General features: G+C 45.3%; 1 protein-coding gene across 3 annotated transcripts; it reads left to right on the plus strand.

Annotated features, from left to right (window-relative positions):
• Positions 1-2,192: 2,192 nt before the first annotated feature.
• col15a1b (collagen, type XV, alpha 1b) lies at positions 2,193-27,213 on the plus strand. Of its 3 annotated transcripts, XM_052087334.1 has the most exons (45): positions 2,193-2,362; positions 2,609-2,673; positions 9,799-9,986; positions 10,370-10,579; positions 10,824-10,976; positions 12,345-12,419; positions 13,258-13,356; positions 14,125-14,236; positions 14,393-14,433; positions 14,526-14,681; positions 14,755-14,781; positions 14,864-14,926; positions 15,427-15,504; positions 15,639-15,701; positions 15,780-15,935; positions 16,289-16,450; positions 17,680-17,733; positions 17,902-17,937; positions 18,025-18,162; positions 18,237-18,296; positions 18,373-18,408; positions 18,497-18,538; positions 18,734-18,796; positions 18,917-18,952; positions 19,049-19,132; positions 19,326-19,391; positions 19,718-19,753; positions 19,987-20,049; positions 20,191-20,280; positions 20,561-20,596; positions 20,800-20,853; positions 20,944-21,000; positions 21,178-21,237; positions 21,851-21,895; positions 23,367-23,472; positions 23,532-23,557; positions 23,668-23,766; positions 23,986-24,130; positions 24,208-24,263; positions 24,331-24,462; positions 24,588-24,686; positions 24,999-25,073; positions 25,525-25,722; positions 25,812-25,927; positions 26,122-27,213. In XM_052087334.1, exons 1-45 carry the CDS (start codon positions 2,352-2,354, stop codon positions 26,342-26,344), a joined length of 3,990 nt encoding a protein of 1,329 aa, XP_051943294.1. In that variant the 5' UTR covers positions 2,193-2,351; the 3' UTR covers positions 26,345-27,213. The 3 variants fall into 3 exon arrangements, with proteins under 3 accessions (XP_051943294.1, XP_051943292.1, XP_051943293.1); XM_052087332.1 differs by lacking the exons at positions 2,193-2,362; positions 2,609-2,673 and adding an exon at positions 7,052-7,518 and having other exon boundaries at positions 23,367-23,448; XM_052087333.1 differs by lacking the exons at positions 2,193-2,362; positions 2,609-2,673; positions 21,851-21,895 and adding an exon at positions 7,052-7,518 and having other exon boundaries at positions 23,367-23,448.
• The last annotated feature ends 92 nt before the right edge of the window (positions 27,214-27,305 follow it).

Here is a 27,305-nt window from a genome sequence, read left to right on the forward strand (position 1 = left end):
TGTTTTGTGTGCGTGTGTGTGTGTGTGTGTGTTTTTTAATGAAAAAAAGTTAAAGGGTTTTGCGCAGCTCCCGAGTAAGTATCAAGACTTTGGAAATAATTTGAGCATGATAAATCACCACTAGATGGCAGGAATGGTCAGATCTTGGTCCACATGTGGCGTGCGAAAGCAGTGTGGTGGCGAGTACCGTCGGTAACTCGACAACGTAGCTTTTTCAAATCAAGAAAAGATGGCAAAAGGAGCTGCTTTCACATTCAAAACACAAAAAAAGAATTTTTAGAAGGGTCTATGTGAACACGCACACACAAACACAAAGTTCAACGTTCATACCAAGTCCATGCATATTTCATGCATCCGTGCAATGTTAGTCTTGCAATGAACTGTCATTTTGCAATCAAACCGCCCCTTTTGTGTTGTTTGTGATTAGTTAGTATTGACCGAAGATCGCCTTTGTGAAGCCCCTGACCTCCTGCGATCGGCTGCGCAACCATGCACGCGCATACTTAAAGTGTCTGTAAATTGTCCAATGAAAACGCCTGTCTTTTGTGAAACCTCTCAAACGCATTGCGGTGGCATCTTCTTTCACCAGGTACGTATCCTACAACCGCATATTGTGATCTTCCTTTCAGGTAATGACTCACAACGGTCTCTTACGGAGTACTTTTCATCGAGAGTGATTGTCGATGCCGAGGGAAAGGGAAATATGCCCCGGCATACCAAAGTGGAGGTGGTGTCTTGGTGTTGATTGTTGTGAAACGTGTGATGCTTTGGCTAAGTAGCGTTTTCCTTGAGGGACACTGTTTATCTGACAGCTGCATCTCGGCAAAGAGCTCAAGAGGTCAAACAAAAGTGGTGTGCCCGGTGAGGGAATGTTTTCCACAAAGAGGAAGAGAGCCAGAGGATGAGGAAGCGGTGGGGGCACGTTTGATTTTCTTCAGGGCCCATTATCATTCCTGCTCCTGCTAATAATGGGCTGTTCACATCACAGCATGGGCATTCTCAGAGCGACGCCCTCTGAACCCGTTGAGCCCTTTGGCTTCCTCTGGCACAAAAGGATGTTCATCGGGAAGTAGACACATTTGGGGTTTTTTTTTAAAGTCGCACAGAGTTTGATTGCATTTGGATCCGCCTGAGCAATGCATTAGTTTACGAGTTGCCTTAAAGTGACTGTGTAAAAAAAAAATTGACTTTTCAATGTTCATTCATTTCAAAATCCAATGTTACAATATATATATTTTGCATATTTTTGACTCTTGTCAAACTAAGTTTTTTTTTTTATATTTAATGGTCGGTAATCAGGTTTAATGTTCAAAGTGCCATCATGCATGATGTCATGTCAGATTGCAGCGTTTCACATGTAACGTCGTCTTCCTTCGACTGCGCTTCAGTTCGACTTTTTGAGGGGTTCTGAATGTGGAGATGGGATTCGGCTGCCGTCAAACGCTCTCACACAAAAAGGACAACATCCGACTGCAACGGACAGTTAAGATTGTGGCGGAAGAAAGTCATTGGTACCGGTCTACCCACTCTCGAGGACTTGCGAGAACCAAGACAAGGAAACTGAAAATTCTACTGGACCCCCGCACACCCTGCCCACCACCTCTTCCAGCTACTCTCTTCAGGTAAGCGCTAAGGAACCATGCACACCAAAACCAGCACACATTCAATGTCATCCCTTCCGCCATTAACTCCCTAAAGAGTGACTCAAATCTTTAGTGGCTCCTGTGGGACAGTATTGCCGCACTAGCTCCAGCTCTCTACATACTTGAACAACAAGCATCAGACACTTTAAAGCGCTCAAGGAGTTTCTGGACGATTGCACACCTAAAGTGTACTACAATTACCGGTACCTAGAGGAGCATCCCGAGTTTGGCGTTATGTGTTGCCTTGCACTGCGCCACCTTGAAAACCACATCAAGTGCAAGCGGGTGGAGGCCCGATTGTTTCCTGAAACTCGTTTCCCGGAACTTGACTGATGTTGTATTCTCCTCACAAATGTACCCATCATTGAGTCATATATTCGTATTCAGTACAATTAAAGTGTCACATGTTAAAGTAGAAGCAGGAACTATTCGGCTCAAATTAATGGAGAAAATTTGACCGAAGCGCTCGCTCAGTGAGGGACGGGAGGGTCAATTGAGTGGGTTAAGGGTGGGGTTTCTCACCGAGGGAATCACATTTCCCAACTCTGCGGGCCTGAAAACTCTGCTGCGAACTGAGAGAGCTTTTGTACTACCGAGAGTGAGAGAGGGAGCTGGGAGACAGGCGGGGAGAGCACAAATTTAGCCGCATTTCCTCGCACACATGCACTTGGATTTGTCTCCTGGATTTTTAAATCCCTTCCTTCGAAAATGTTGCAAAGGTAAGACGCTTACAATTTTGCTAGCATGGATTCATCCAAATTAAGCGAGCTGCATCACGGTGACGTCACCCATTTCTTCTCAAAGCCCCTCAGTCATACATGAGTGCACCTTTGGCAAGCTCGACATTCAAATGAACCTTTCTCATCATATAGTGAATGCGGCTCCCTCGTCGAACAAATTTCAAAAACGCGTTTTTCTTTTCAATCAATTCTCAACTTGAGGTCATGTCTGATGTGTCTCCTCAGGTGGCCTCGAGTTTTGCATCTCGTCCTCCTGTGCTGTCAGACTGCAACTTCACAGCTCCTGGAAGGTAACGTTCATGCTGCCGCTGATGCTCTTTGTTCATTTCGGTCTTGTGGATGTTGTTATCGACCAGTGGTGCCCAACCAGAGGATCGCGATCGATCGGTTGCCCGCGGACGGGTCCCAAGTCAATCGTGACGATTATAGTGTGGAAAAGAAATGAAACAAAAATTGGGTGTTATTAATCTTCAAATTTTTTTGTGTTGGTGTGACCTGCACCCTAAGCATCATACAATCATATCACTTTCGCCAAAAAGTATTTTAAAAATTAAATTTTAACCGTGACCTACATCACCGGATGTTGTTAGCGGTAAGTGTTGTTTTGGATTTTTGTTTTCATTCTCATTCCAAGCTGCTTTCATCTGCAATTCACCAATGGCACTGGCAAAGAATGGCAATCTGGAGAAACGGGAGAAGCATTTTTAAACCGTACACGTGAGCTACGATAGTTAAGACGCGGCAAAAGTGCGTCCCATGCTTTCCGCGTCAGGTCTCCACGAAAGTTGGCAGTCATTCCCTTTTCACAAACTCTCGTATCCGCTTGATTCTGCTGTTTCTGTTTTCCACTCGCTGACTCGTTCACCTTAATTAGCGCTTTGCTGACTCGCTATGAAGGGGATTCGAATTGTCGCCACTCTGTGATTTATTCGTGACTTCTGCAGTTGCATTTGTAATCCAAGTGATATTTTGGTTAATTAGTGCACAGCACTTGCGTTCTACGTTTTTAATTCATGTTAAGCAGTTGAAAACATTGCCTCACTTTTTCCAGGCCAACGATCGCCGTCCTCCCTCGAAAGTATCCGAGCATTAGCATCGGAGTAACTCACGGCGGACTCGAATGAACAAGTATCCAAGGCAATGGTCATTACGGCCAACCGTGTGAGATTTTAAGGGGAACACGTATTCGCTGGGAAACTTGAACGCCTCAAGGCTGGACTTGGAAAAGAGCGTTTTCCATGATGGGATGTGACAAAGCAGAACGTCAGTTTTTTAACCTTCAGATGTACAGTAGTAGAAAATGTTTTTGACCACAGCTGCTTGAAAGGTTAGTTGCTGAATGTTGTTCATTCAATCCCAAAAGTGAGTCGCGGATGTTTGTATCTGCATTTCCATGGTTACTTTTGAAAAGTTTAACCGTGAATCGTTGTCATTGTGTGTCACACAAGCTCTGCTTCGGGGCAGAATGGCTACAAAGAATGTCGCTCTGCTAATTGAAGGACTCTGTGTAAAATCTGCATGTAATTATGCAATGTCAAGTTTTGATGCGTCCCTGTCATTTTTAAATGAACCTTAATAGAAGCAAATGTTTTCGGAAAATAGATTTCTGGCATGAAAGTAGTCTAACACTGTCAATGAAATGCATGCAAAAAGACTGCTTCATCCATTTCCCTGTACGCGGCCCTCAACAATATTGCTTTCCCCAAATTCTGTCCATTCCAACGCTGACAATTTAGCAGACCGTCGTGGAGAATAACTTAACGATGGGGAAACAAAGAAAATGAAATGGACCAAGCGGATCAGCCGGCCTCCGGTGTCTGTTTCCCAAAGTGCCAGAATATGAAACAGTTGAGTGAAGATGGAGCATTTGAATCGGCCCCCGCGACCGTTTCATCGCGCTGTCGGGCTCTCTCAACAATGGCGAGCGTTGTCAAGTGAGCACACTCTGCCAGTGACACTCTGCGGCAAATATGAGATAATATTTTCCTGTGACATTTTTTTCTGAAGGTTGTCTTTCATTCCACACATTAAATGTCTGTCACCAAGCAGACTTCTGGGCTTTCTTCATCGCCACGAGCCAAGGCCAAAACGCTCCCCGGCTCGACTCTTTGTGCTCTTCAGGGGGGTGAGATTTGGGTGACGGCAAGGATGGCAGGCGATTTGCGAAGCGGGATGGGCTCAACGTCTGAGACACGCCGTGTCACGGAGACGAGCCCTCTGCAGATGGTCACTTCTGATCTCCAAAGTCCAAACAGCGCATTCCTTTATCCGCAGTATGCTGTGTAGGCCGCACTCGGAGCCTGATGTTGAGAAAGCAAAGGAGGACCGGTACGTGTCCCAAACAAGATGTTCATCTCAACCGAGACTGTTGTCTTTGTGGCCCGTCGCTCAGGCTGCCGGGAAGCGATAAAAACCTGAAAAGTATCCCAAAAAACCACGCCAGGTTTTGCTTTCAGAATTAGTTTGGAGTGTGGGTTCCAAAAGGCACACGCCCGTCATGATGGATGAAAATTCTTTGATCGGTCTGAATTCTGTCAATGTTGTCAAATTGATTGTTGAGGAATCACGGCGAGTCTCATTGAGCGTTAGAGGCAAAATGGCGTCCCGTGCTCCCTTTGTCAGTGTCAGTTTTCATAATTTGTCTGTTCCACCAAGTAAACCAGAAAGCCATCCGTGGACGATTCCAAACTTAAGCTGATTGTTTTGTGGTGTGACGGACGGGTCACTCTGAGCTTGTGGCCAGGAGTGTTTGAAGGACTTTCCGAAAGTGGTTTAAGTCATTCGGTAAAACCAAAAATGGTTGTAGACATGCCTGGTGCCAGTTTTAGTTGTTTCTATTTCATGCGTAGCCCAACTCCACGCGATGAGATGATTTTTTCCAAGTCTGGATGGTCTGTTCGGACCGGGCTTCCCAAAAAAAAGCTGTTCTTCCTTTTCTGACTAAACATGGCCTAGAAATATGAAATGAAAACACATCGTAGGGGGAGTGAGAAAGTGAGAGGAAGCTGGGGGAAAAAGTTTCAACACTAGCTTCATTGATTAGTGGCTACAGTGTGTGTGTGTGTGTGTGTGTGTGTGTGTAGTGTAGAAGTGACGGAGCGAGAGTGTGAGGTGTCCCATTACCTGAGAACAGAAGCTCTCTGTTTGACCTTTGCACCCGTCCTCCCATGTTTCTGCATTGTTTGACGTATTTTTGACTCTTCAGTGACAGCAGCTGTCACGTCTGCCTCACAGGTCAGATGTTTGTGATTCGAATCTCGGCTGCGGCCTTCCTATGTAGGCTTTGCTCTTCTGCGCGACACTATTCAGGAAGTTAGTTGAGCTGTGTTATTATTTACGTTTTTTTAAGTGTGCCATAAAACGCCTCCTACTGTCGTAGAGTCGACAGTAACGTCAGATATTGTTTACATTTGAATAAAACTGTAGGTATGTATCCCTCTCTTCAAACAGCATATTTTAGGCAAATTTAAAAAAAAAAAATCTTTTGCTCGCACTGTTATTGGTGAACGCGAGAGGTTGACAAAATGTTCGTTTTGTTCTGGTCGCGTTGTCGTGTGCAACACGATCCAGCAGAGGTCGCCATCAACCTTTTGGAAAGGGCCAAACCTACTTTCAAATTGCCATTTTGAGACACACGCCTGACATTTTGAAAATTACATTTACGTTTAGCAAGATTATTACTGTACATTTAAGTCATAATGAATGGTACTCATTTAGGGCAACACAATGCTTGGCTGGATAGCACATCCGCCACGCAGTGCGGAGGTGCTCGGTTTGATTCCATCTGCGGCCTTCCTGTGTTGCATGTTTTCCTCGTGCCCTTGTGGGGGTTTCTCTGAGGACTCCGCTTTCATCCCACATTCCAAAAACATGCATGGCAGGTTAACGAAACACTCGAAATTGTTCCGAGGTGTGAGGGTGAGAGAGATTCCAGCACGCTCGCCACCTTCATGAGGATAATCGTATTAGAAAAAGCATAGCTGGATTATTGTTGTTGTACCATGTTTCTTCTGTTTTGTTTGAGTGTTTTTAATCGTGAAATATGGTTGTGACAAAGTGTACATTTAGTAGGTAGACACAGTAACAGAAGAAAATCTGTATCAATTTAAGATCTAGCTAGCTAGCTAGCTAGCTAGATCTTGAATTGGCCGATACCCGAGAGGTACCTAGTTAGTTAGTTAGCTACCTAGCTAGCTAGCTAACTAAGCTCCTCAAATCTTCTGATTGGCTGTGACATGATGTTACATGACGTGTCCCGGCAGGCAGCAATGCCAGCGTCACTCACGAAAAGTAGTTGCCCGTCGGGACACATTACGAGACATTGGGTCACCTTTGGCTTGATGGTGCGGCAGACTTAAATTGCCCGTGTCTAATATTTTGAAGAGTTTTTCAACAGCACAAGAAGGCAGACTCGGTCCCCACCGTACTTACTCTTTTAATTTGACGGTGTAATTCATGTTTGGTGGAGAGAGCAGTAGCTCAAGTTAGAAAGAGCGAAAGGAAGTAGTGATGAGCACACTCTCTAATCTGCCCGTCCATCCGAGTGAAGAGACAAGGGAGTGAAAATCAGGTCTGCCGCGTTGTGGAGGGCCAGAGTAGGGGGTGTCACTAATTACAGCAAGAGGCGGAGGGGGAGAGGCAAACGAGAGCATGAGAGTGGATGGAGAGAGGACAGTGAGAAGGTGCAAGACCGTTCACTCTTTCTCGATTCTGTACCTGTGAGCCGCAACGCGTACGGCTTGTCGGGTAGCTAGGTGATTGCTACACTTGAGAGGATCGCATCGGTCCGTGCCACCAGCAGAGGACCATGGGAACTCTTTGCACCTCTCTCGCTCTTTGCCTGCTCTTGTCCACACCCGTAACAGCTCAATGGTGGAATTTCTTCTGGGCAAGCCCCAAGAGCAGCCCTCAGCCCTCTCCTCCATCTGTAACTTCACCGAACCCTTTGGACATGCGAGGGACAACAGCGTGGGTGGGACCTCAGGACAAGACGACAGGGAGCGCTTTCACTCCTGTGATCCACACCAAGATGTCATACCTTGGCCCGGCAGGGTCTTTCCGGGGGACGCCACCTCCGGGGGTGATGATCACGAACGCCAGATCGCATTTCAAACCATTGAAACGCTGGACGAGCGGTGAGTGTTCAAACCGGAGTGTCGAAGACAACTTTTCGATGCTTTTTAGAACTTGGTTGCCTTCTGGCAAGTCCTTTATGTGGTGTTCAGCGTGTTTTCATTTTTGAACCGGGATCGTTAATCTCCACTTTTTTTTTGGGGGGGGGGGGGATTGCTATTTCTCCCCCCACCCCGCCCCCTGCAGCCTTTAAATTAATTGTATCATGGGGTAATATTATGTTCCAAACACAGCACACACTAATTTATACATCAGAATTTTTCACAATTTCCCAAGCTTTATTTCTTAGGGTATCAACTCAATCTGGACTGTTTTGTTTGGCCTTAATGATGTTCCACCTTTCATCTAAACAGACGTCATTAATTTTCGCACAAGGCCAGTTAGGCCAACGCGAGCCATGTGCGAGTGCCAGAGTTGTGGCTCATGCTGTCTTAACTGGCCTTGTGCGTGAATTGATGAAGCCGGTTAGTACGAGAGGCGGAACGTCTCCGAAGACCCCTGCAACAGTCCACTTGTGACGGATTCCATGCCCTGTGAGGGAAATGATTCTTCAAGCACACCTATGACTTTCTCGAAGCTCTCGCACTTGCTCTGGTAGCATGCTGGTATATGACATCGAGGTCCCCTCATTTACGTTGCACTAAATCTTTGAGAACCTGAGAAATCCAGGGGGAGTGGGCCAAACAGCGGGAAGCTTTTGTGTGGTCTGACAGGGTCGAGGTGGGTTTAAAAGGTTACGCACGGCTACACGGAGGGGTTGGGGCTGGAATTTTTTTTTTAAGTCTCTCCAAGCTGCTCAAGCATTCATGCGGCCAACATGATGAGGATTACGTGGAGACTTGAAGGAGAAATTGTAGCACACAGTTAGCTCCACGCTGGACAGATTTATGGAAAGATTCTGATGGAGCTGACATCGGTTGACACAGTACAGGTCCTAATTAGTCTCCTGAAAGATCAAAATGTTGCACTGGTACACTTAAAGGACAGGCTAAGTACTTAGCTTTGGTCACAAATGAACTGAATTGGTCAATGGTCATGCACGGGTCTCGGTGAAGGCGTTGTGATGCAATTGATGATGACTGGCACGCATTCAAAAGTTAGTTTTAGGCTTTTCAATTCACATTGTTCATGTCCCGCTGCGGATAAATGGACACTCGTGGTTTGAAAGTTGCCACTCGGCTTCCTGGCTGCTGGCAATAGGCGTTTATCATGAATATAATAAATCACAAATGTAGAGCGCATCAAGCAGATTTCATTGGAACAGTTGTATGTGATCGAGACAGACGCGAGTGGACCCAAATGCCCTCAGTTAGGCGCAAGTGCAGGTGGGAAAGATTGAAATAAGCACGACTCACCCAACCCCCTTTCTTGCTGGGCCAATGTCGAGAATGAATTTCATTACCATCCTGACCGGGGGGGCGACGACTAGCCCCAATGTCGAGAAAAATGCAAGATCCTCTGAAGATTGGACACAATTTTGTAGTTTTTATAGTTTTATTCAGAGATCAGAGCACTCATGAGTGCATTGGTTGATGACATTCAGTGAGTGAATTTTGCTTTGTGTTTACATATTCTTTTTTTTTTTATTGACTGCGCACCATCCCTTTTGTGTTTGCAACATAACGTTTACAAATGCAAAGTTTGTAAACTAGAGTATAGTGCACCGTGGTCTGTGTTAGTAGAGCGACACATCGGCTGTCATTCTCTCTTCTTCCAACACATACCGACACACACATTAACTCAAGCCTCTAATAGGGTATGTTTCCAGTTGGTCAGGCTGATAAATTAGAGAGCCCCAAATCTTTGGAGTGTCCGGTGTAATCCGTAGTTTTTGTTCATTTGGGTGAGAGAAAAAAAAAGTGTATGGCACCCCCATCTCGCACAATGACTTGAAGAATAAGAGGAGTTTCGGGGTTAACATTGGCCTAATTGCAATTGTTCATTTGTGATTGTTAAGGGTGAGGGTGGGGGATTAGGAAATGTTTTGTGTCAATAAGTCCTACAAGAGAATGTGTGCGCATGAGTGCAGGTATAAATCGTGTACAGTATACAGTTTGACTGACCTTTCATGATATGAACGTGTGCGCCTCTCAGAAGTGAGTCAGCTGGGCTGGAGAGTGGCGCCGTAGCGCCCTCTATTGACGAGCCGTCGCTGAGTCAAATTGAACGCTTCGAGTCAGCCATGGACTCATACGATCGCTTCTGCACGAATACGTAAACACCTCGACACTTTAAAAAAAAAAACCTCCACCCCTCAAGTTTAACATTTTCTGTCTTATCAGAGCGAAGCTCCGGAAGTCACCTGGACTTGACCGAGTTAATTGGCGTGCCCCTTCCGCCTTCTGTCTCCTTCACTCCCGGCTTTGAGGGCTTTCCGGCGTACAACTTTGGGCCCGAGGCTAACATAGGCAGGCTCACCAAGACCTTCGTGCCAGGCTCATTCTTCATCGACTTTGCCATCATTGTCACGGTAAGAAAGAGTTTGAACAGAATCGTATGGATTTGAAACGCTCCCTAACAAAACCAAATGCCATTTTTAACGTTGAAAAAAAATTACGCCCTCTTGTGGTATTGTATGTTTAATATTTTCTCCCTCTTGAATTTTCTTTGCATCTTTACGGTCTTCCATTTTAGTTTAGTTTTGTTAATTTTCTTGTATTCTCTGCTTAGCTCTCCTTTGTCCAAACGTTTGATAAAGGCACATGCAGAAATTACTGATCATTCTTGTTCATAGTGGTGCCGTGCAATCTTGTACTTTTCCCATTGTATTAGTGTCATTGAGTGTATTGTTGATTTGGTGAAACGGTAATCAAATGCACACACGTCTTTTTAAAAATATTTTATATCCCATAGATTCGCCCAGCCAGCCAGAATGGAGGCATGCTCTTTGCCATAACAGATGCCCCTCAAAAGGTGGTTGAGTTGGGCTTAGCCCTCACTCCAGTTCACGCAGGTCTGCAGAGTATCTTATTATACTACACTGACGGCGAGCAGCCATCCCATAGCCAGAAAGCCGCTGCCTTCAGTGTCCCAGACATGACGGACCAGTGGACACGCTTTACTGTAAGTCCCGCACCAAGATATTTGTAAAATTACTCTCAAGTACATCAAATCTGTAATCTACTTCAACTAATTACACTTTGAAACCACTGGAACAACTGCATGCAGACGTATGACAAATGCCTCAGACCTGTTGCCACGGCTATTCTTAATATTCTATGAACTAATACTTGCTGAAGCAAATGCTTTGATTATTTCTGAGTCTTCAATCAATTTGTAAGTCAGGACTGTCTTTTTGACGTGATAGGTTGTGGTGGAGCACAATGAGGTGCGTCTCCACATGGACTGCGGTGAAGCCGAGAGGACGACCTTCCGTCGAAGGCCAGAAAGACTCACTTTCTCACATAACTCTGGCATTTTCGTCGCAAATGCAGGAAGCACCGGTTTTCAGAATTTTGTGGTAAGTGGAAAATATACACATTTAATGGACTGTTGATACTCACGGTTTGCATGAACTATGTAGGGTGTGCAACCAGTCATAGCGCATGGCCATTACAACTGTACAGGACCCAAAATACGTCGTGACCACCAAAGACCCTCAGGAATGCAAATGTCTATTGCGTAGATTTCTTGACATTTTTGAGAATCAAACATAGGGAGGAAGTATGTGGGGAGTGGAGTGGCGTTTCATGTGGAAAGGGGGAGTGAAGAAGGGAGTCAGCTCATGATACCAGATGAGGAAGTCAAACATGCCATTAAGTCTTAAATCCCCTCAGAGGGATGGCAAGAACTTTACCATTCGGAATCGTGTCTCCCAACAAGCAGGGGAGACGGGCGACAACTATAACACGGGTCAATTGTAACATTTCCTCCAATCAGGAACAAGTGAGTCAACTACCTGATTCACGTTGCAGATGCTAGGTTAATGCACTCACGGAGAGTGAGTTGTAACGTTTAGGAAATGTGAAAATTTAACACAAGCTAATATTTATCTTGAATGCATCAGTACAAATTTGATTTTGATCAGAAAAACAATTGTATTGCAGCGTTGACGCAAAACGCAGTTTTTTTGCACATTAGTGTACGCTTGAATGCTTGTCTTTCAGCGTTTTTACAACTGATCTCTGGAGCCGCATGCTCAGCTGTACTGAGCAACGCGTGACTGGTAGAAGCTTAACCTTCAGAAGCCAACACATACACATTTTCAATTTTATCCTGGCACAGAACAAGACCATGTTTTTTAAAGCATGGTTACAATTCCTTGCACTTGCGTACGGTATTAGTGAATCACTTTGTTAGTTAGCTCGCTACCAAGCAACTTAGTTTGCTAGCTACCAAGCTAGCTAGTTAGCTAGTTTGTTTCTGCATACCCTGTATTCGTGAAAAAGCATCAAGAAATAATTCTACAGTATGTTGTAGTTTCCAACTACAGTTTCCAGTTCCAAGTTAACGAACTTGTTGAGACTGGCATCGTCGGTTAAGCTTTCCATGCACAGTGCTCACAAAATAAACACACGCCACAAATGCTTAACTGTTGACATAGAAAGAACACTCTGTAATTGTCCATTCATTCCACTTTTGTGGCATGTAGCCTGACTCAGAATTGAGGATCAAAAGCATCCCGACATCGTTATCCAGTATGGAATGTGGGGTCATGTATGAGTATGCGCGCGGCGCTATACATGTTGCATCTTTACCAAGAGCACAACTCTTTAGTGACGGTCAAGTTGTTGCTTCTTTAGAAGAGAGAAGTTGAGTTATGCGAGAAAACTGAGTCTGGAGCTCATTTTTCATCGTATACCTGAAGCATTTGATTTTTTTTTTCCAGGGATCCATTCAGCAGCTACTTATCAAAGATGATCCCAGGGCAGCTGAGGAACAATGTGAGGATGACGATCCTGATGTGAGCAATACACACAGTGCGACACAGTAGTTTTGTCTGTGGCCAGACTCAACCTGACTCAATGAATAAAATGATCATTCACTCAACAAGAAGAGTATGAGCGCAGTATGTGTATTCATTCATTCATTCATTCATTCATTCATCTTCCGAGCCGCTTGATCCTCACTAGGGTCGCGGGGGGTGCTGGAGCCTATCCCAGCCGTCTTCGGGCAGTAGGCGGGGGACACCCTGAATCAGTTGCCAGCCAATCGCAGGGCACACAGAGACGAACAACCATTCACACTCACACTCACACCTAGGGACAATTTAGAGTGTTCAATCAGCCTGTCATGCATGTTTTTGGAATGTGGGAGGAAACCGGAGCACCCGGAGAAAACCCACGCAGACCCGGGGAGAACATGCAAACTCCACACAGGGAGGCCGAGCTGGAATCGAACCCGGTACCTCCGCACTGTGAAGCCGACGTGCTAACCACTGGACTACCGGGCCGCCCCAGTATGTGTATTTGAAATGAATAAGATCACTGCTACGTTACAGAGTGTATCGCACAGTGAAAAATTCAATGCTTTTGTCCAATTCCTCAAGTCCTAAATGACAGTCTATATTGAATGTTTTTATGCAAATCATTTGATCATCCATCGCCCTGTGTGAGGTTGCATGAGATGATAACATTTTTTTTCTTCTTTCTGAATATAAAACAAAGTTCAATCGGTAGGTAGTAGTAGTACAAGAACTGATCAAGTACCGTACTCGTAACCGTACCACACTGTAATTCTTGTTTGTTGAATCATTTTTTTCCTCATGTTTGTTTTCCCTTTACATGCCGCATTGGTTGAAGGCTTCTGGGTATGCTAGTGGCGATGATGGTTTGGAGGACCGAGAGACAGAAGAAGAAATCACAAAAAAAGCAGGAGGGGCGAAACATGGAGCAGCACAGGTATTTGAAATATTTTTAGTCTTACTCTCTGTGTTACAGGTGGTTGTGGCAGGCCAGTCTCATTTGATTTGGATGTGGGAAACAAAATCAAGGACGAAACAAAAAAAACAAACATACCCTTCCCCGTATGAATGAATAAATGAGCTACCATGCGGAACATAGTTCTTTGTTCCGTCCAGAGTTACTGAATCACGGTTGCGATTTGATGACATTGTTCTTTTTTTGTTCTTGATTTTACTGCTTGGTGCTTTCTACCGCCTTTGTTTACGATTCGTCTTACTGTTTGTTGTGTATGTTAAATCACTCCATGTACAGCACTTTGTATGCAGCGATGGCTGTTTGAAAGTGCTCTATAAATACTGTTAACTTGACTTGACTTGACATTGAACTTATTTACGCAAGCCTGAGTAAGGACTGCGTGGATGTTTCCGTCGACGCCTTCCAATACGACTTTTTACTTTGCGCTGAGTTTATCAAAAAGACCCACACCCAAATAAATATGTGCCTGTTTGTCATTTTTCTTCCTCCCACATCTGGGAAGTCAGGCTAACCCTAAACATCCCATGGAGCACCCGTCTTTTGAAGCCTCAAAGGAAATTCTGGAAACATCCTTCAAAAGTTGAAGTTCTGTCATTTTGGGTGTTTTATCCTGAATGAATCACGCGTGTAGTTGCCTTACATTGATTCGGTTTGTTCATAAACGTCAGTAAATTTGAGCGTGATGCGGTTTCATAGCAAATGGCAAATTCAACGATCCCTTTCGCGTAGGAAAACACCGTTCCAATTCGAGCGCCACCCGCAAAGCCTCCAACCTCGGAGGGTGCTGAGGATTCAAGCCGGCTGACCTCACCGGAGGCCAATGAAGAAGTCTCCCTAAAAGGTTCAGTGAGCGCATCTTGGTGGAGTTTTTTTGTTGCAGCTCCTTACATGATTTCAATTTCGTGCTTCCTTTAAGTAAAAATCTGATTTGTCCTGATTGTTAATGTACTAATTTTGACATGATTGTGGTCAGAATGTTATAAATTGCCATTTTCAGGGCCTCAGCAGACAGACGAGCCAGGGGAAGCGTCTGAAGAGGTCAGTTCACAATCATGAATATTGTTTCAATCTATGCTTGATTGTGTCTTTTTTTGGACATAAAAAATCATCTGTGAACTTTGAACACTTAGGTTCCTGTCCAGCACACTGTGAAAGGAGAGCCAGGGGAGCCTGGACTACCTGGCCCCCCTGGGCCCACTCTTCTTCCGAGGCAAACTGAGCCAGGGCCAAGAGGTCCACAAGGACCACCAGGAATCCCAGGAAAGCCAGGAAGAGATGGACAGCAGGTTTGGGCTTTGTGTAAATCGGACACAGATTTGTTAATGTACATTCCACTGACCTCGACCAAATATTTAACAGGGAATGAAGGGAGACAATGGAGATGCAGTAAGATTCGTATTGCTACTTTTTGTCATCATTGACGTGCTTTATGTTATGCTTTGCAATGAAACATTGGTTGTTGTTCTAGGGTCAGAGAGGACCGCAAGGATTTCCAGGTTTGGATGGAAATGCTGGAGTCAAAGGAGATAAGGTCTAGCTCATTGGAATCATAATAAGAATGAGTCTTAGTTCATGCACTTTGTTAACTACAACACCACCCGGTCTGTTCTAAGACGGCTTACTCCAAAGTTAAACAGGTTGGAAGGCCTGTATAAAAAAATAAACATTTTAAAAAAAAAAACAAACGGGGGTCAGGCAGTTTGCGCCATTGTGGGCGTGAATACAGGTCAACTTGATTCCCTGCCAATCTCGTTCCCTTTAAATGCAGTTTGTGACTGGTGCGCTGATAGACCTTGACGTGGCGAAGGAAGAAACTGATTTGCTCGAGTCCCGAATGTTGACGCCTATATTTTATTGCATTTGACTATCTGCGCCAAAACTTAGATGTACTTCCAGCAGGCATAAAGTGTAAATGAATATTTGCCACCAAATTGTCAGAAGTGCCGGGCGGTTGTCGTCTTTGTCAGTCATTGTGGTCTCTGAGGGGAGACTTACTGCTGCTCTTTTATTTTATGACATCCGTACCTCCAGGGAGAGCCCGGAGTTGGTTTTCCAGGTCCACCAGGCCTTCCCGGGCCTCCTGGACCCCCTCGATCACGCAGTGTGTCTGTAAGTCATGTTAACATCCAGTAGTCATGCAATCAAATCTTGTTTTGTGATGAGTTTATGGAATGGCTGTTTGATGCTTGAGAATCTTGAAGTATGATGAATCAGCATCCATTCTTTGTTGTGTTGTTCCGTAGTATGGAGAAGATGCGCTGGGTTCTGGGTTTGAGGATCTGGACAGCGATACTGAGCTCATTCGGGTAAAGGGAGATCTGTGATATCCACTCGACAAAGATGATCCACCAACACAATTGAGTAAGTGTCACTGTGCTCGCCAGGGTCCTCCAGGGCCACCTGGACCTCCTGGACCACCCGGTCCCCCTGGGACCAAGCCTTCATTGTCAGCTGACATTGCAGAGGGCCTCTCTCACACGTATGCTGGGCCACATGGTGCCCCTGGTAAAAATGGACTTGTAGGGCAGCCAGGAACACCAGTAAGTCACAAATTTAAAGATATACTGTGTATCAACTTGAAAACTGAAGGAACGAGAGTAGAGTTGTGTGTGTTTGTGCGTGCGTGTGTGAGAGAGAGAGAGAGAGAGAGAGAGAGGGAACATTGATCGCAATGAAGGAATACGTAAAACGTGAACATACCGGGGAAGTGTTGATCTGTTCGAAGTATCCATTTTTGCCATTGTGTTCTTCAAGCGGTTTCCGTGACCTTAACGTGTTTACGTTGTGTCCAGTCAAATTACTCGTCTTTGTTCACCTCCCACTACCGATATGCCTCCTCCATTTTGACGTTCCGCATCGAACATTTGCTGCTCCTCTCTCCACTCTGTTGCAGATGTTTAAGGATTGGTTTAGTGGTTCTGGTTCTGGGTCTGGTGCTTCAGGTTTGAGCACAGAGTTGCACTCTGACCTTGGCTCTGGTTTCACTTCTGATTCTGAGTCCAGTTTTGCTTCCGGGTCTGGGCTTGACTTTGGCTCTGCTTGGGTATCGGGCGAGGTATATTGATATATATATTTCGGGGGGGCATGGTGAAACAGCAAACCATAATGCAATGTTACAGTCACAAGCCAGTGCACTGAGTCTGCATTTATTTACTTATATTATATGATATGATATATTTGCGAGTCTGAGACAGTAAAAGTGATATTTCTACACATTTGTGTATGAATATTATCCTGAGTAATAAAGAGGTCCCGACCTCGGTACTCTGGCTACTGACTGTACACTGTCCTCCAACGGTATCTAAACCTGCGGCTGACAGCTGACTCTTTTTCGCCTGAAGTGGTCTTCTGCATCCACGCAGATGTGTGCAAACCAACATCGCTTCTCCACCCAGCGATGGTTGCAACTCGTTTGACATGATCTGCTCATTGCCATCACTGGAATGGAACTTCACACAAACACGCATGCTGTCGCACTTTGAGACTCCATTTTGCTTCTCTCATTCCATGTTTGCGCTGTTTTGTTGTTGTTTTTTGTTGTTTTTTTTAATCCATGTTCTCAGTGAACACATTGTTCTAAGGCATACTGAAAAGGAAACAATATGACATTATTGATTCAATATGTCAGCCTGCCTTGCAATTAAGTGTTTCTGAAACTTTGGAGGAATGCGAGCAATCTTTAAGGATGACTTGTCAGCTTTCCGTGAAGGATGAGAAGAAAAAAAATGATGGGCTGCTTTATGCTACGTTTCAACAAGTGCAGTGAGAAGAGACGTTAACTGGATTTTATTTTGTAGATGCTTTGATGCAGCGATCGAGCTGTACTGGTCAAAAATATAAATTGTGTTTGCTCCCTTTTTTTTTTTTTTAATGAGCTGAATTGAAAAACTTTTTGTTCAATTTGCATAAGCTTCATCTCTTCACGAGGAAGTTGAGTATTCCTCTAAACAAGCTCTCACATTTGGATTTGGCCCTGAATGGGAATGGCTGAGGGGGGGTCAACAAACGGCTTATCATCATCTCCACGGAGTTCACAAGAGTCAAACTCCTTGAGGCCCATTCTTTTGCATGTTTTAGTCGTTTGCCACCTCCCACACGCACGATTCAACTGATCAGCTCATCAGCAAGCTCTGCAAGAGCCTGCTAATCATCGTTAGCAAGAGAGTGGCCCTCAAAGACTAAAGTTTGACACCTGGGCTCTATTTCTTCCTTTTACTGTATTTCTTGAGATTTGTCTTTTTTGATCGCAACGTTGCCCGTGACAGTCTGCGCCTGTTTGTTTAGGGTCGAGCGGGAAAAGATGGGACTCCGGGCCTCCGTGGAGCTGCGGGAGAGAAGGTCTGCTAATCACAACTTCCACATGGTGTTTGTGCGTCTATGCAATATCCCAAAGCAAATATTCTTGATACGACGGTGCTCCGATAACCCCCCCAAGCTGCCCAGCATGCCATATTGTGTAAATGTGTGTAAATACTCTCTTGTTGTCCTTTCCCATGAAATCTTTAGGGTGACAGAGGTTTGCCTGGATCACCTGGGCCAAAGGTAATTCTGCTCATTCTCTATATTCTGTACTTGAGTTCAAAAACGTCTGCAAGTCAAGGAAGTTTCCGTTTCTCTGTGTCTCCTCAGGGCGAATGCGGAACCGCAGGCAATGCGGGGTCAGCGGGACCTCAAGGGCCCAGCGGTCCACCGGGGAGGAGAGGCCCACCAGGTCCACCGGGACCCCCGGGACCCCCTAGTCCTGCAGGAACCAAATTCTTTGTTGAGGTGGTGACCTGCTTTTCTTTCGTATCCAATGGCTCCGTGCCACTTCCATTTCAAAATCGGACCTTCTCTGTTAGGATATGGAGGGATCTGGCAAGAGTGACACGTTCCTCAGAGCAAGAGGCCCAGGCCCACAGGTAGGTTTCATTTCATGGGTCAGTAAAAGTTTGTGCTGAGTTTTATTCGATCCGCTATGTCCATTCTGTTGTTCAGGGTGCACCTGGTCTTCCTGGTTCGCAAGGTCCAAAGGTTGTGCTATATTTTTGCAGTACTCTAGTTCTCCATCACATGTTCGCTCATATCGCGGCATCAAATTTCCATTCTCTGTCTTTTGAAGGGTGAGGATGGAGTTCCAGGTCCGCCAGGACCCTCTGTCAAGGTACAACTCCTACTTGTTACGACCACCCACATCCCTCCATTATTTTATTAAGTTGATTTTTTTTTTAATGTTTATTTGCTAATTTTGGCAAGCATTCCTTAGATGGGCTGTTTGATGATGAGACATTCACGTTGGTGATATTAAACGGAGTCGTTTGCCGTTATTAACTCAATTTCTTCCATCGGTTTATTGCAGGGTGAAAGAGGGGACCCGGGAATAGAGGGTTTGCAGGGTCCCGCCGGACTACCAGGTCCGAGGGTACGTATATCGCGTTCTGAAGCATACAGTGCGTCCACAAAGTATTCACGGGGCTTCATTTCTCTGCCCACACACACACACACATTAATCTCGCTAACATTATTTACTTGATGTGCGCAGGGGGTTAAAGGCGAAAAGGGCAGGCCGGGGCAAAAGGTAGGTTTCGTCGATTCCGTTCTTTATTTCCCAACCACAGTTTTGTGTTCCCGCATAGACACACGTCAATAAACAAAACTCTCTGCATCCCGCAAGGGCAATCGTGGCACGGATGGCATCGGCATCATCGGACCACCTGGCCTTCCCGGACCTCCCGGCCCTGTCATTAATCTGACAGATGTATGCACACATTTCTCCATCCGTATTCTTGTTAATTCCCGAAAATGCTTACCTGTAAATTGAAATATGAATATAAGTGAAAGACACATTTAGGGTTTTTTTTCCCCTGATTTTTCACCAAACAACACATACACATACAACATTGTCCTCTATTGATCGGTTACATGTGTGAATGATTCTATTTGATCCGCAGTTGCTCCTCAACGGCACAGAGAGTATATTCAATTTCACAGAGATCAGAGGACCACCAGGGCCAAAGGTTAGTCGCCAAATTTATGGTAGGAAATATCAATGTCAAGTGAATATTGATTAGGTTCATGCTCATTTCTCCAAACTAGATATTCACATATTTTTTCCCCCTCAACGTCTACGTCTGTGTGGTTGAAGCCTCTCAGCATACGTTGCATCCGCGGCAGCATATGATGTGTGTTTGAAATGCTTTCGCTTTTGGTTAATTGCGACAGTTAACCTGTATATGAGCAAGCTTGGTTTATCAAAGATAATTGATCCGATTCTCTTTTAGCTTTTATGAGTGTACATCGTGATGCGTGCACTTGCGCTTTTTTTGTGTGTGTTATGTTGCAGGGACCTGAGGGCTTGCCTGGTAAAGCTGGATTCCCTGTAAGTACATTTTCGCAGACATATCCACTTCATTCTCAGAAGAAATAAGTAATGCACACAAATTGTGCATAGTTGTATCAATGGCAAAACAAAATTATTGCTTTCATTAATTAGACTTCCAGTGCGGTTAAAATGAGGCAACAGGCATAAATGTTACCTGTGATTCTGCTTCCTGTATGGCAGGGATGTCCAAACTACAGTTCACCCTTTGTCATTCTTTGTTGATCTCATAGGGCCCCCGCGGACCAAAGGGAGACGTAGGCCCTCCAGGTATCCAAGGGCCAGCAGGGCTCAAGGTGAGAGAGTCTCGCTTAATGACAATTGCAATCATAAAAGCGTACTGGTCCAAGCAAAAAAAAACCAAGTAATTTCACTTAAAATGTACAATCTTTTTTGCCAGGGTTACTTACAAATGTCTGTTTCCCCGCATTTAACAGGGAGCAAAGGGAGAGCCGGGAGTGACCATTGCTGCAGATGGATCGCTTTTATCTGCACCAAGAGGTCCCCGTGGGCCCAAAGGCATCAAGGTTGTCCTTTCGCCCTTCAATTCAACTTATCTGGAGTAGCATGACCTGATTTACTGAGACCCTACACATGTAGTCTCTACTTTAAAATTCATTCACTCCCAAAGACGTTTTTAAACGTCTTTTCAGACTTGGTCTAGAATTGGCTGGTACTGAATGAGTTTTAAGCAATATGTTTGTCATTTGGAGGGTGAGAGGGCCCAAATAAAAAAAAAAAGATCCCTCAGGAGAATATGAGAGCCAAATCAATCATTTTTGTCCGCATTCTGTTTTCTTTTGACAGGGTGCCCGTGGGTCACCTGGGCCTGCAGGACCCATGGTAAGTCCATCCAAACGGACACAACGAATATTAAAGGACATTTATTTTTGTCAGGGAAAGCTGCACACACTTGGTAAACCGTATATCTTTATTTTGGTTTTAGACATCAGAAGCGGCGCTTCAATGCTGCTCGATTTCTCATGAGAAACAAAGATACAAAGACGACTGTTGGAGATGGTGTGTTGCTTTTATCTTTTGTTTAGGGCCCACATGGACCTCCCGGGCAAAAGGGAGAATATGGCTTCCCTGGACGCTCCGTATGTATTCCGTAGCTGATGGAAGTGGGTTTTTAAAACAGAGCTTTGCGTTTGTGCACCCCCAAAAAAATGTTTGTTCTCTTTTAACAGGGACGCCCTGGTATGCCTGGTAGGAAAGGGGAAAAAGGAGATTCTGTTGGCATGCCGGTAAGCAACAGCAGTCTGTTTTTAAATCTTTACGCAATCTTAATTGTACACCAGTACATCAAGCTGCCAACTCAGATCAGTTTTGGAGGCGTTTCCATTTCCAATTACATTTGCAAAACGGACAACCGATCATCCATTGGGTTGTGCCTTTGACACGATGTCAATCTGATTTCTCAGGGACCCCGCGGTCCACCCGGTACGCCCGGACTGCCAGGAAGAATTATTGGATTGAATGGAGTAAGTGTTCATCTTTGAGTTGTTGGCGAGGGGGGGGTTATATTCTTGATGGACTCGGAAGATCCAAATGTCAACGTTAGAGGCATCGGGAACTGTTCATTCGACCGACTCAAACCAGATCATGTCTTTGTCATTTCACACTTGATGCTAGTTGTGGAGTTGTTGCCTATTTACCAGGAGTCAAATGTTCCCGAGTTTCTCGAAATGTTGGCATGAGTGACGTTAGTAGTTGAACACTGCAGACACATGGGTATTTCCAGTGGAATCTCTGAGCTCAAACACTCTTCAGCGATGTTGGTCTTTCAAATCCAATTCTATTCCGAATCCAACGACAAACTAGAAATCATCAGTTCCGGTGTGAAACCCTTGCCATCACGATGTCCGTTACGTGCACAGCGTTGAGCAAATTGCAAATTTAGCTCTTTGCATCTTTACATATCAATAAATCAGCCCATTTTTACACCCAAATTTCGAACTTTCTTCTTGGTCCTCACCCCGTTTTGCAAAAATAGTCGTTCCTTTCTTTCTGCCTCAATATTTTGTTCCATTTTTGCGAGTCGTGCCGAGTGATGAATCCATGACTTAAAGCTGATAACGTGCTCTTCTCTCAAAGACAGTGTTCCCAGTGCGCCCCAGGCCGCATTGCAAAAAGGGACTCGTAAGTCTGAGGCGTACCATCTCATGGGTCCGTTTCGTTTTGAAATGGGGTGCCATCCGATGGTTCTGTCGGGGAGTGGAAAGAGCAGCATGGCAGCTCTGTGGCCACCCTTTATTATCTGCCCCCCTTCCCCCCTCCTTTCCTCCAAACTTCCTTTCCTGACCTCATCTTCCTTATTGCACTCATGAGACTCGGTTTTGGTGGTGTTGGGTGCATGAGGAAACATTCTAACAACGATTCTTCATAGTCTCTGTGGGGGGGGGGGTAAAATATAAACTTGCCTTACTAAATTGGATAATTAACAAGTTTGTTGAAATAATGTGAAACCTTTACGGAATTCTCTTCTTCAAATCTATCTCATCTAAAATGAACCGCGGTGTGTCATTTTATTTTGTTTGTTTTTGTTCTCAATTTGAAACCGCTTTCGTTACTATGAGGACCGCTGGCAGCGCCAGATTGAGCACGTGACCAAGACTGCTCGTTGATGTTGCTGTGATTTTTTTGGCATATTTTGGGATTTTTTGTGGATCCCTTTCGTGAGTTAGAAACTTCCTGCATTTCAAGCCTGCTCACAGACAAATTTGAAGGAATGGGCAGATTGCAGGATACATAATCAACATTTCAAGTTCATAATATGTCACTTTTAATCTTATTAAAAAATATATATATATTGAAGAATCCCACTCATACAATAATACTATGGACTGAAATTATTGATGGTAACACCGCTGGTTACGACGCTGTGTTTTGAACGTCCTAACCGTTTTGTCTGCGTAAATCCGGTATTTATACAATACAATACAATACATTCTGATTTATATAGCGCTTTCACAACAGCGGCAGCTGTAACAAAGCGCTTTACAAAACAGTTAACATAAAGTAAAATAATAAACACAACACACAACATAAAACACAAACAGTCGTGCAGTCCTAACCACTTTTCCGTCACACGCTTTGTTGTTTGAAGCGGTTTGAGATGAAAGAGGAGAGAATCAAAGTGTCCTTTAACCAGTGGATCAGAGACGTCATGCTCAAAATGAGCACACGTCGGCTACAAGCTAAGTTTCAAAGTCAACAAGAAGCTGTAGCATCCATTGACGAAAAAAGAGATTGGTTCACTTCACCTGTCCCATGGAAATCCACTTCAATTCCAAGCGGCGACTCACGGTTCCAAATACGCATCGGTGCTCTTCGCCAACGCTCCTCTCTCCTCATCCTCAACTTCAGCGGCCATCCATCCAGCCGCACCGACGCCAACTGTCCAACAGCGCTGACATAGCCACTGAACAAATCGGGGTTGTGAAAAATGCTGCCCATTACTGGCGCAAAAAACACAAGCGCCCCAGGTCTGTCCAGCACCGACAGTCAATGGCGCCGACATTCGTCCCAATCAAAATCAAAATATTTAACACTCAAAGTGCCTAAGGTGTGTCCATCGGGTGATGATGAGTGTGTTCATTTCCGTGTGTAGGATTCAAATAACAGGGTCAATATCGTAAAAGCGAAAGGTGAAAAAGGAGAGGTCGGGATACCCGGAGAGCCAGGGACACCTGGTAAGAACTTTTCACGTCTCGTTCGTAAGCCATTTTTGTTTGGAATTCTCTTTCATCCGATGTGTTATGTTGTTGTTTGTCAGCCCCTGACTTTCTCGATGGACCTGTGGTGAGTACAGATTGATGTATAATTGATGACAGGCAGCGGAATAAAAAGTTTGACACACATCAAGCTTCTTTTTCCTGGCTGATATCTGTTTGTTCTTGTGGGTTGTGAAGGGTGTGAAGGGTGAGCGGGGATCTAAAGGCCAGAAGGGAGAAAAGGGTGACTCGGGCCCTCCTGGGCCTCCAGGACTACCGGGGCGGTCAGGACTTGTGGTGAGTTCTGCTAACGAAGCGCAAAGCTACCCAATAAGTCATTTCTACCTCTTTTGTGGGCTTCTTGGGTGTTGACCCAGTTTCCTATTGGTCTTCTTTAACTCATTCAGTACGAGCCAATTCTGGACCAAGTCTGAAAAGACGTTTAAAAACGTCTTTGGGAGTGAATGAGTTAAATGCATATTGAAAAGTGAATGTTCTTTGTTTATGTTTGTTCAGGGCCCTAAAGGTGAGTCAGTCATTGGCCTTCCAGGTTCTCCTGGTTCTCCAGGCCAACGTGGAGCCCCTGGGATTGGACGTCCAGGTCCCAGAGGGCTACCCGGCCCTCCCGGACCCCCAGGACCACTTCCTGATTTTGAAGCAGGTGTGTAGCGGCACAACACACAGAGGAAGTTGAATGTGCTTGTTGTCTTTGATGAGTGTATTATATGTTGTCAACAGGTGTGGGTGTCCCAGGACCTCCCGGTCCTCCTGGACTCCCAGGATTTTCAAACCCGGTAAGAAACATGGTCAGAATTTTTGAAAGTAAACGTGTCCTCTTCTCACACGGATGTGTGTGCTCAGGTAAGCACCCACGAGACAATTTATGCTCTGACCAGAGAGACTCGCCGTGCCCCAGAGGGAACCTTGGCGTACGTGTCAGAGAACGGCGGAGAGCTTTACATCAAATCACAGAATGGATGGCGCAAAATCCGGGTGTGTATTGGACCTGCCAGTCAACGGTGTTCCCCAAGTGCGCTCCGCACCTTCCTTTCCCCCCCGGGTGCCACCCCAGTGTGTGAAATGTGACTTGTGTAAGCGCGTGCCTGTTCCCATTTCAGCTTGGAGAGTTGATCCAATCCGAACCGTCATCCTCATCGGCTGCTCAAGCCCACAACAAACCTGGCGAATGGAGCCGACCGCACAGGAGCCACAGCCAAGTACGCGCTCAACTCAAGTGTAATTTGAAAACAACCGGCGCTGTATCCAAAGTGCCGTACGTGGAGTGAAAATAATTTACACGATAAAGCAATAACGAAGAGAATGGAAGGATATTTTTCCTTTTGCTAACTTGATCCACATCTGGTTGTGTATTTGGGCACATCAATTATTTTTTTTTTCTAAACAATCTTAATGAGTTTTTTTTTTTAATCTTTGTTTTCCGAAAACTTTGAAATGCAATGTCAGCCACATCTGGCTATGAAATGTACCGTTTACGGGTGAAGCTAAGCGATTGTGTATTTGTCGGACAGGAGCTGCATGAGGGCAGCAGAGGATTTCAGCCCAGTTTTCACATCCTGCCGCAGACCTTCAATGCCGTCGCCGGGGTGAATATCCATCTTTGACTTCACCGTGTGACATTGAGCGCTTTGTTTTATTTCTTTGAATTTGATTTGCAGTAGGGGGGGGCGGCATCTTTTTTTTTTTCGGGGAATCACGCTGACGCTTTCAAAGGCCACGTCCTGACAGATTTGCTTCCTTTAAATGATTCCGAACGTGTGTTTGGCCAACCTTGTTTGTCGAAACCCGGGGTCAACGCCGCGGTAGTTCACACGAGTCGGCGAAAAACGGAACCACTGGCAGACGTGTGGAAATGAAGCGTTGCATGTGAGATTCATCCGTTTGCCAATTGCATTAACGTGATTGGTGTGCTTCGCATCAAGCAATATCATGAACGATGAATAAGAACATCAAAAGGTCATTTGAGAAAAGTCGTGATTTCGGAAGTGTTGGATCCAGCTTTGGACATTGGACATTGGATTCTTCTGTCATCTCCAGCTCCATCTGGTGGCTCTCAACGCTCCGTTGAAAGGAGACATGCGAGGGATCCGCGGGGCCGACTTCCAGTGCTACCAGCAGGCACGGGCCGTGGGGCTGATCGGCACGTACAGGGCCTTCCTGTCCTCGCACCTCCAAGACCTGGCCACCGTTGTGAGGAAGGCAGACCGCGGCCACATGCCTGTGGTCAATCTCAGGGTGAGGACCACGCCTGTTCCGCGAGATCATGAAAATATGCTCGTTCGTAGAATAACCCGCGATGGCTTTTTTCTGTCCTCGCCTATCAGGGCGACTTGCTCTTCAAAAGCTGGATGTCCATCTTTTCGGGAAATGGTGGCACCTTTGACCCCTCCGTCCCCATTTACTCCTTCGATGGACGCGACGTGCTGACTGACTCGGCGTGGTGAGTGTGGCCGAAATGGTGGGCGCCTGCGGCTTATAGACAGGTGCGGCTTATGTATGTTTCCAATCCCACCCCCCCCCCCTCCTTTTAAAAATGGAGTGTGTGTGTGGCTTATAATCAGGTGCGCTCTATCGTCCGGAAATTATCCCCGCGCGTTATCTTACGGCTCATATGTCTCTCTCGCTCCTTTCCAGGCCAGAAAAGCTGATCTGGCACGGTTCCAGCGCAGGAGGAATCCGCGCAACCATAAACTACTGCGAAGCCTGGAGGACCGCCGACGCGGCGGTGACAGGTCAGGCTGCCCTGCTTCAGACCGGACGCCTGTTAGGTCAACACACCCGCTCGTGCGCTAACCACTACATCGTACTGTGTATCGAGAACACATACGTCGGGAACATACAGCAACGGAGAACTTGAAGGCTGCACTGCGAGCGGCATTGCTCAAAATGTGCGGGGTCGATCAGTGAAAATAATCATCAGGGCGGCGCTCTTTGACTTTGTGATTGGGATCAAGTTCATGCGCAAAAGCTGAATTGTTTCAAATCCATTTGCGGTCACCCTTTTCGTTTTTTTTTTTTCTGTGGCATCCAAACCGAACTTTGATACAGCAACATGAAAACAACGATGAGAACAAAAATCCAGGTCTAAACTACACTTTCTTCTGTGCATGGACAACATCAGGGAAAATAATTGTGATTCAAATCAAAATGTGTACATTAAAGACGTTAAGTGAATGGAACTAGACGAAAATCACTCGCAGAGAATATTCACCACCAGGCAATGCCGGGTAACGGGAGACACGCCCAAGTGATTAACATTGAGGAAAAAAAGAAACGTTGCCCCTGCTGGACGTCCATTTTATTTCACGCTATTCAAACTGTTCAGTCTCAATCTGTTCACTTTGTTTTAGTATTTGCATCACAATTCGTTTGAGATTTGTATTAATTTATACCGTAAAGCATATACTATAGACGTTTAGCGAGTTCACTTATAAATCTTGATGAAAGTAAATTGTTTGTGTGTGTGTGTGTTGATCGTGTATAAACAGCATTTTTTTTTACTCCATAGAGTTGGTCAGTTTTGTTTGCGCACGAAGTAACGGCTTGTTTTCACTCAGCAAGTACTGGCGGTGGCGTCTTCCGAGTGTCGTGTCTGAACCGCGTAAACTTGCATTAACAAAATGTTATTTTCTGTCATGTCTGATTTTTGTGTTCCAACAAAACTTGAGCTTCTGTACTGACTGACTGATTGTCACTGAATAAATATCTAATTATTGTTTTTACAAACGCCGTCTTCCTTTATCTTTGGGTTGGCATGAACATTTGCAGGCGTAGCACGCGGTACGCCGTGTTAACGGGTGACGTAGTTGTCAAAAGAA

The sequence above is a fragment of the Hippocampus zosterae genome, chromosome 15 (assembly GCF_025434085.1).
Source record: "Hippocampus zosterae strain Florida chromosome 15, ASM2543408v3, whole genome shotgun sequence".
NCBI lineage: Eukaryota > Metazoa > Chordata > Actinopteri > Syngnathiformes > Syngnathidae > Hippocampus > Hippocampus zosterae.

Bases quoted from the DNA above. Each gene is read 5' to 3' on its own strand.
- col15a1b (XM_052087332.1), top strand. From the start codon at position 7,191: ATGGGAACTCTTTGCACCTCTCTCGCTCTTTGCCTGCTCTTGTCCACA. The intron at 18,539-18,733 runs GTACAACTCCTA...GGTTTATTGCAG, and splicing joins CGCCAGGACCCTCTGTCAAG to GGTGAAAGAGGGGACCCGGG. The intron at 20,050-20,190 runs GTGAGAGAGTCT...CGCATTTAACAG, and splicing joins AAGGGCCAGCAGGGCTCAAG to GGAGCAAAGGGAGAGCCGGG.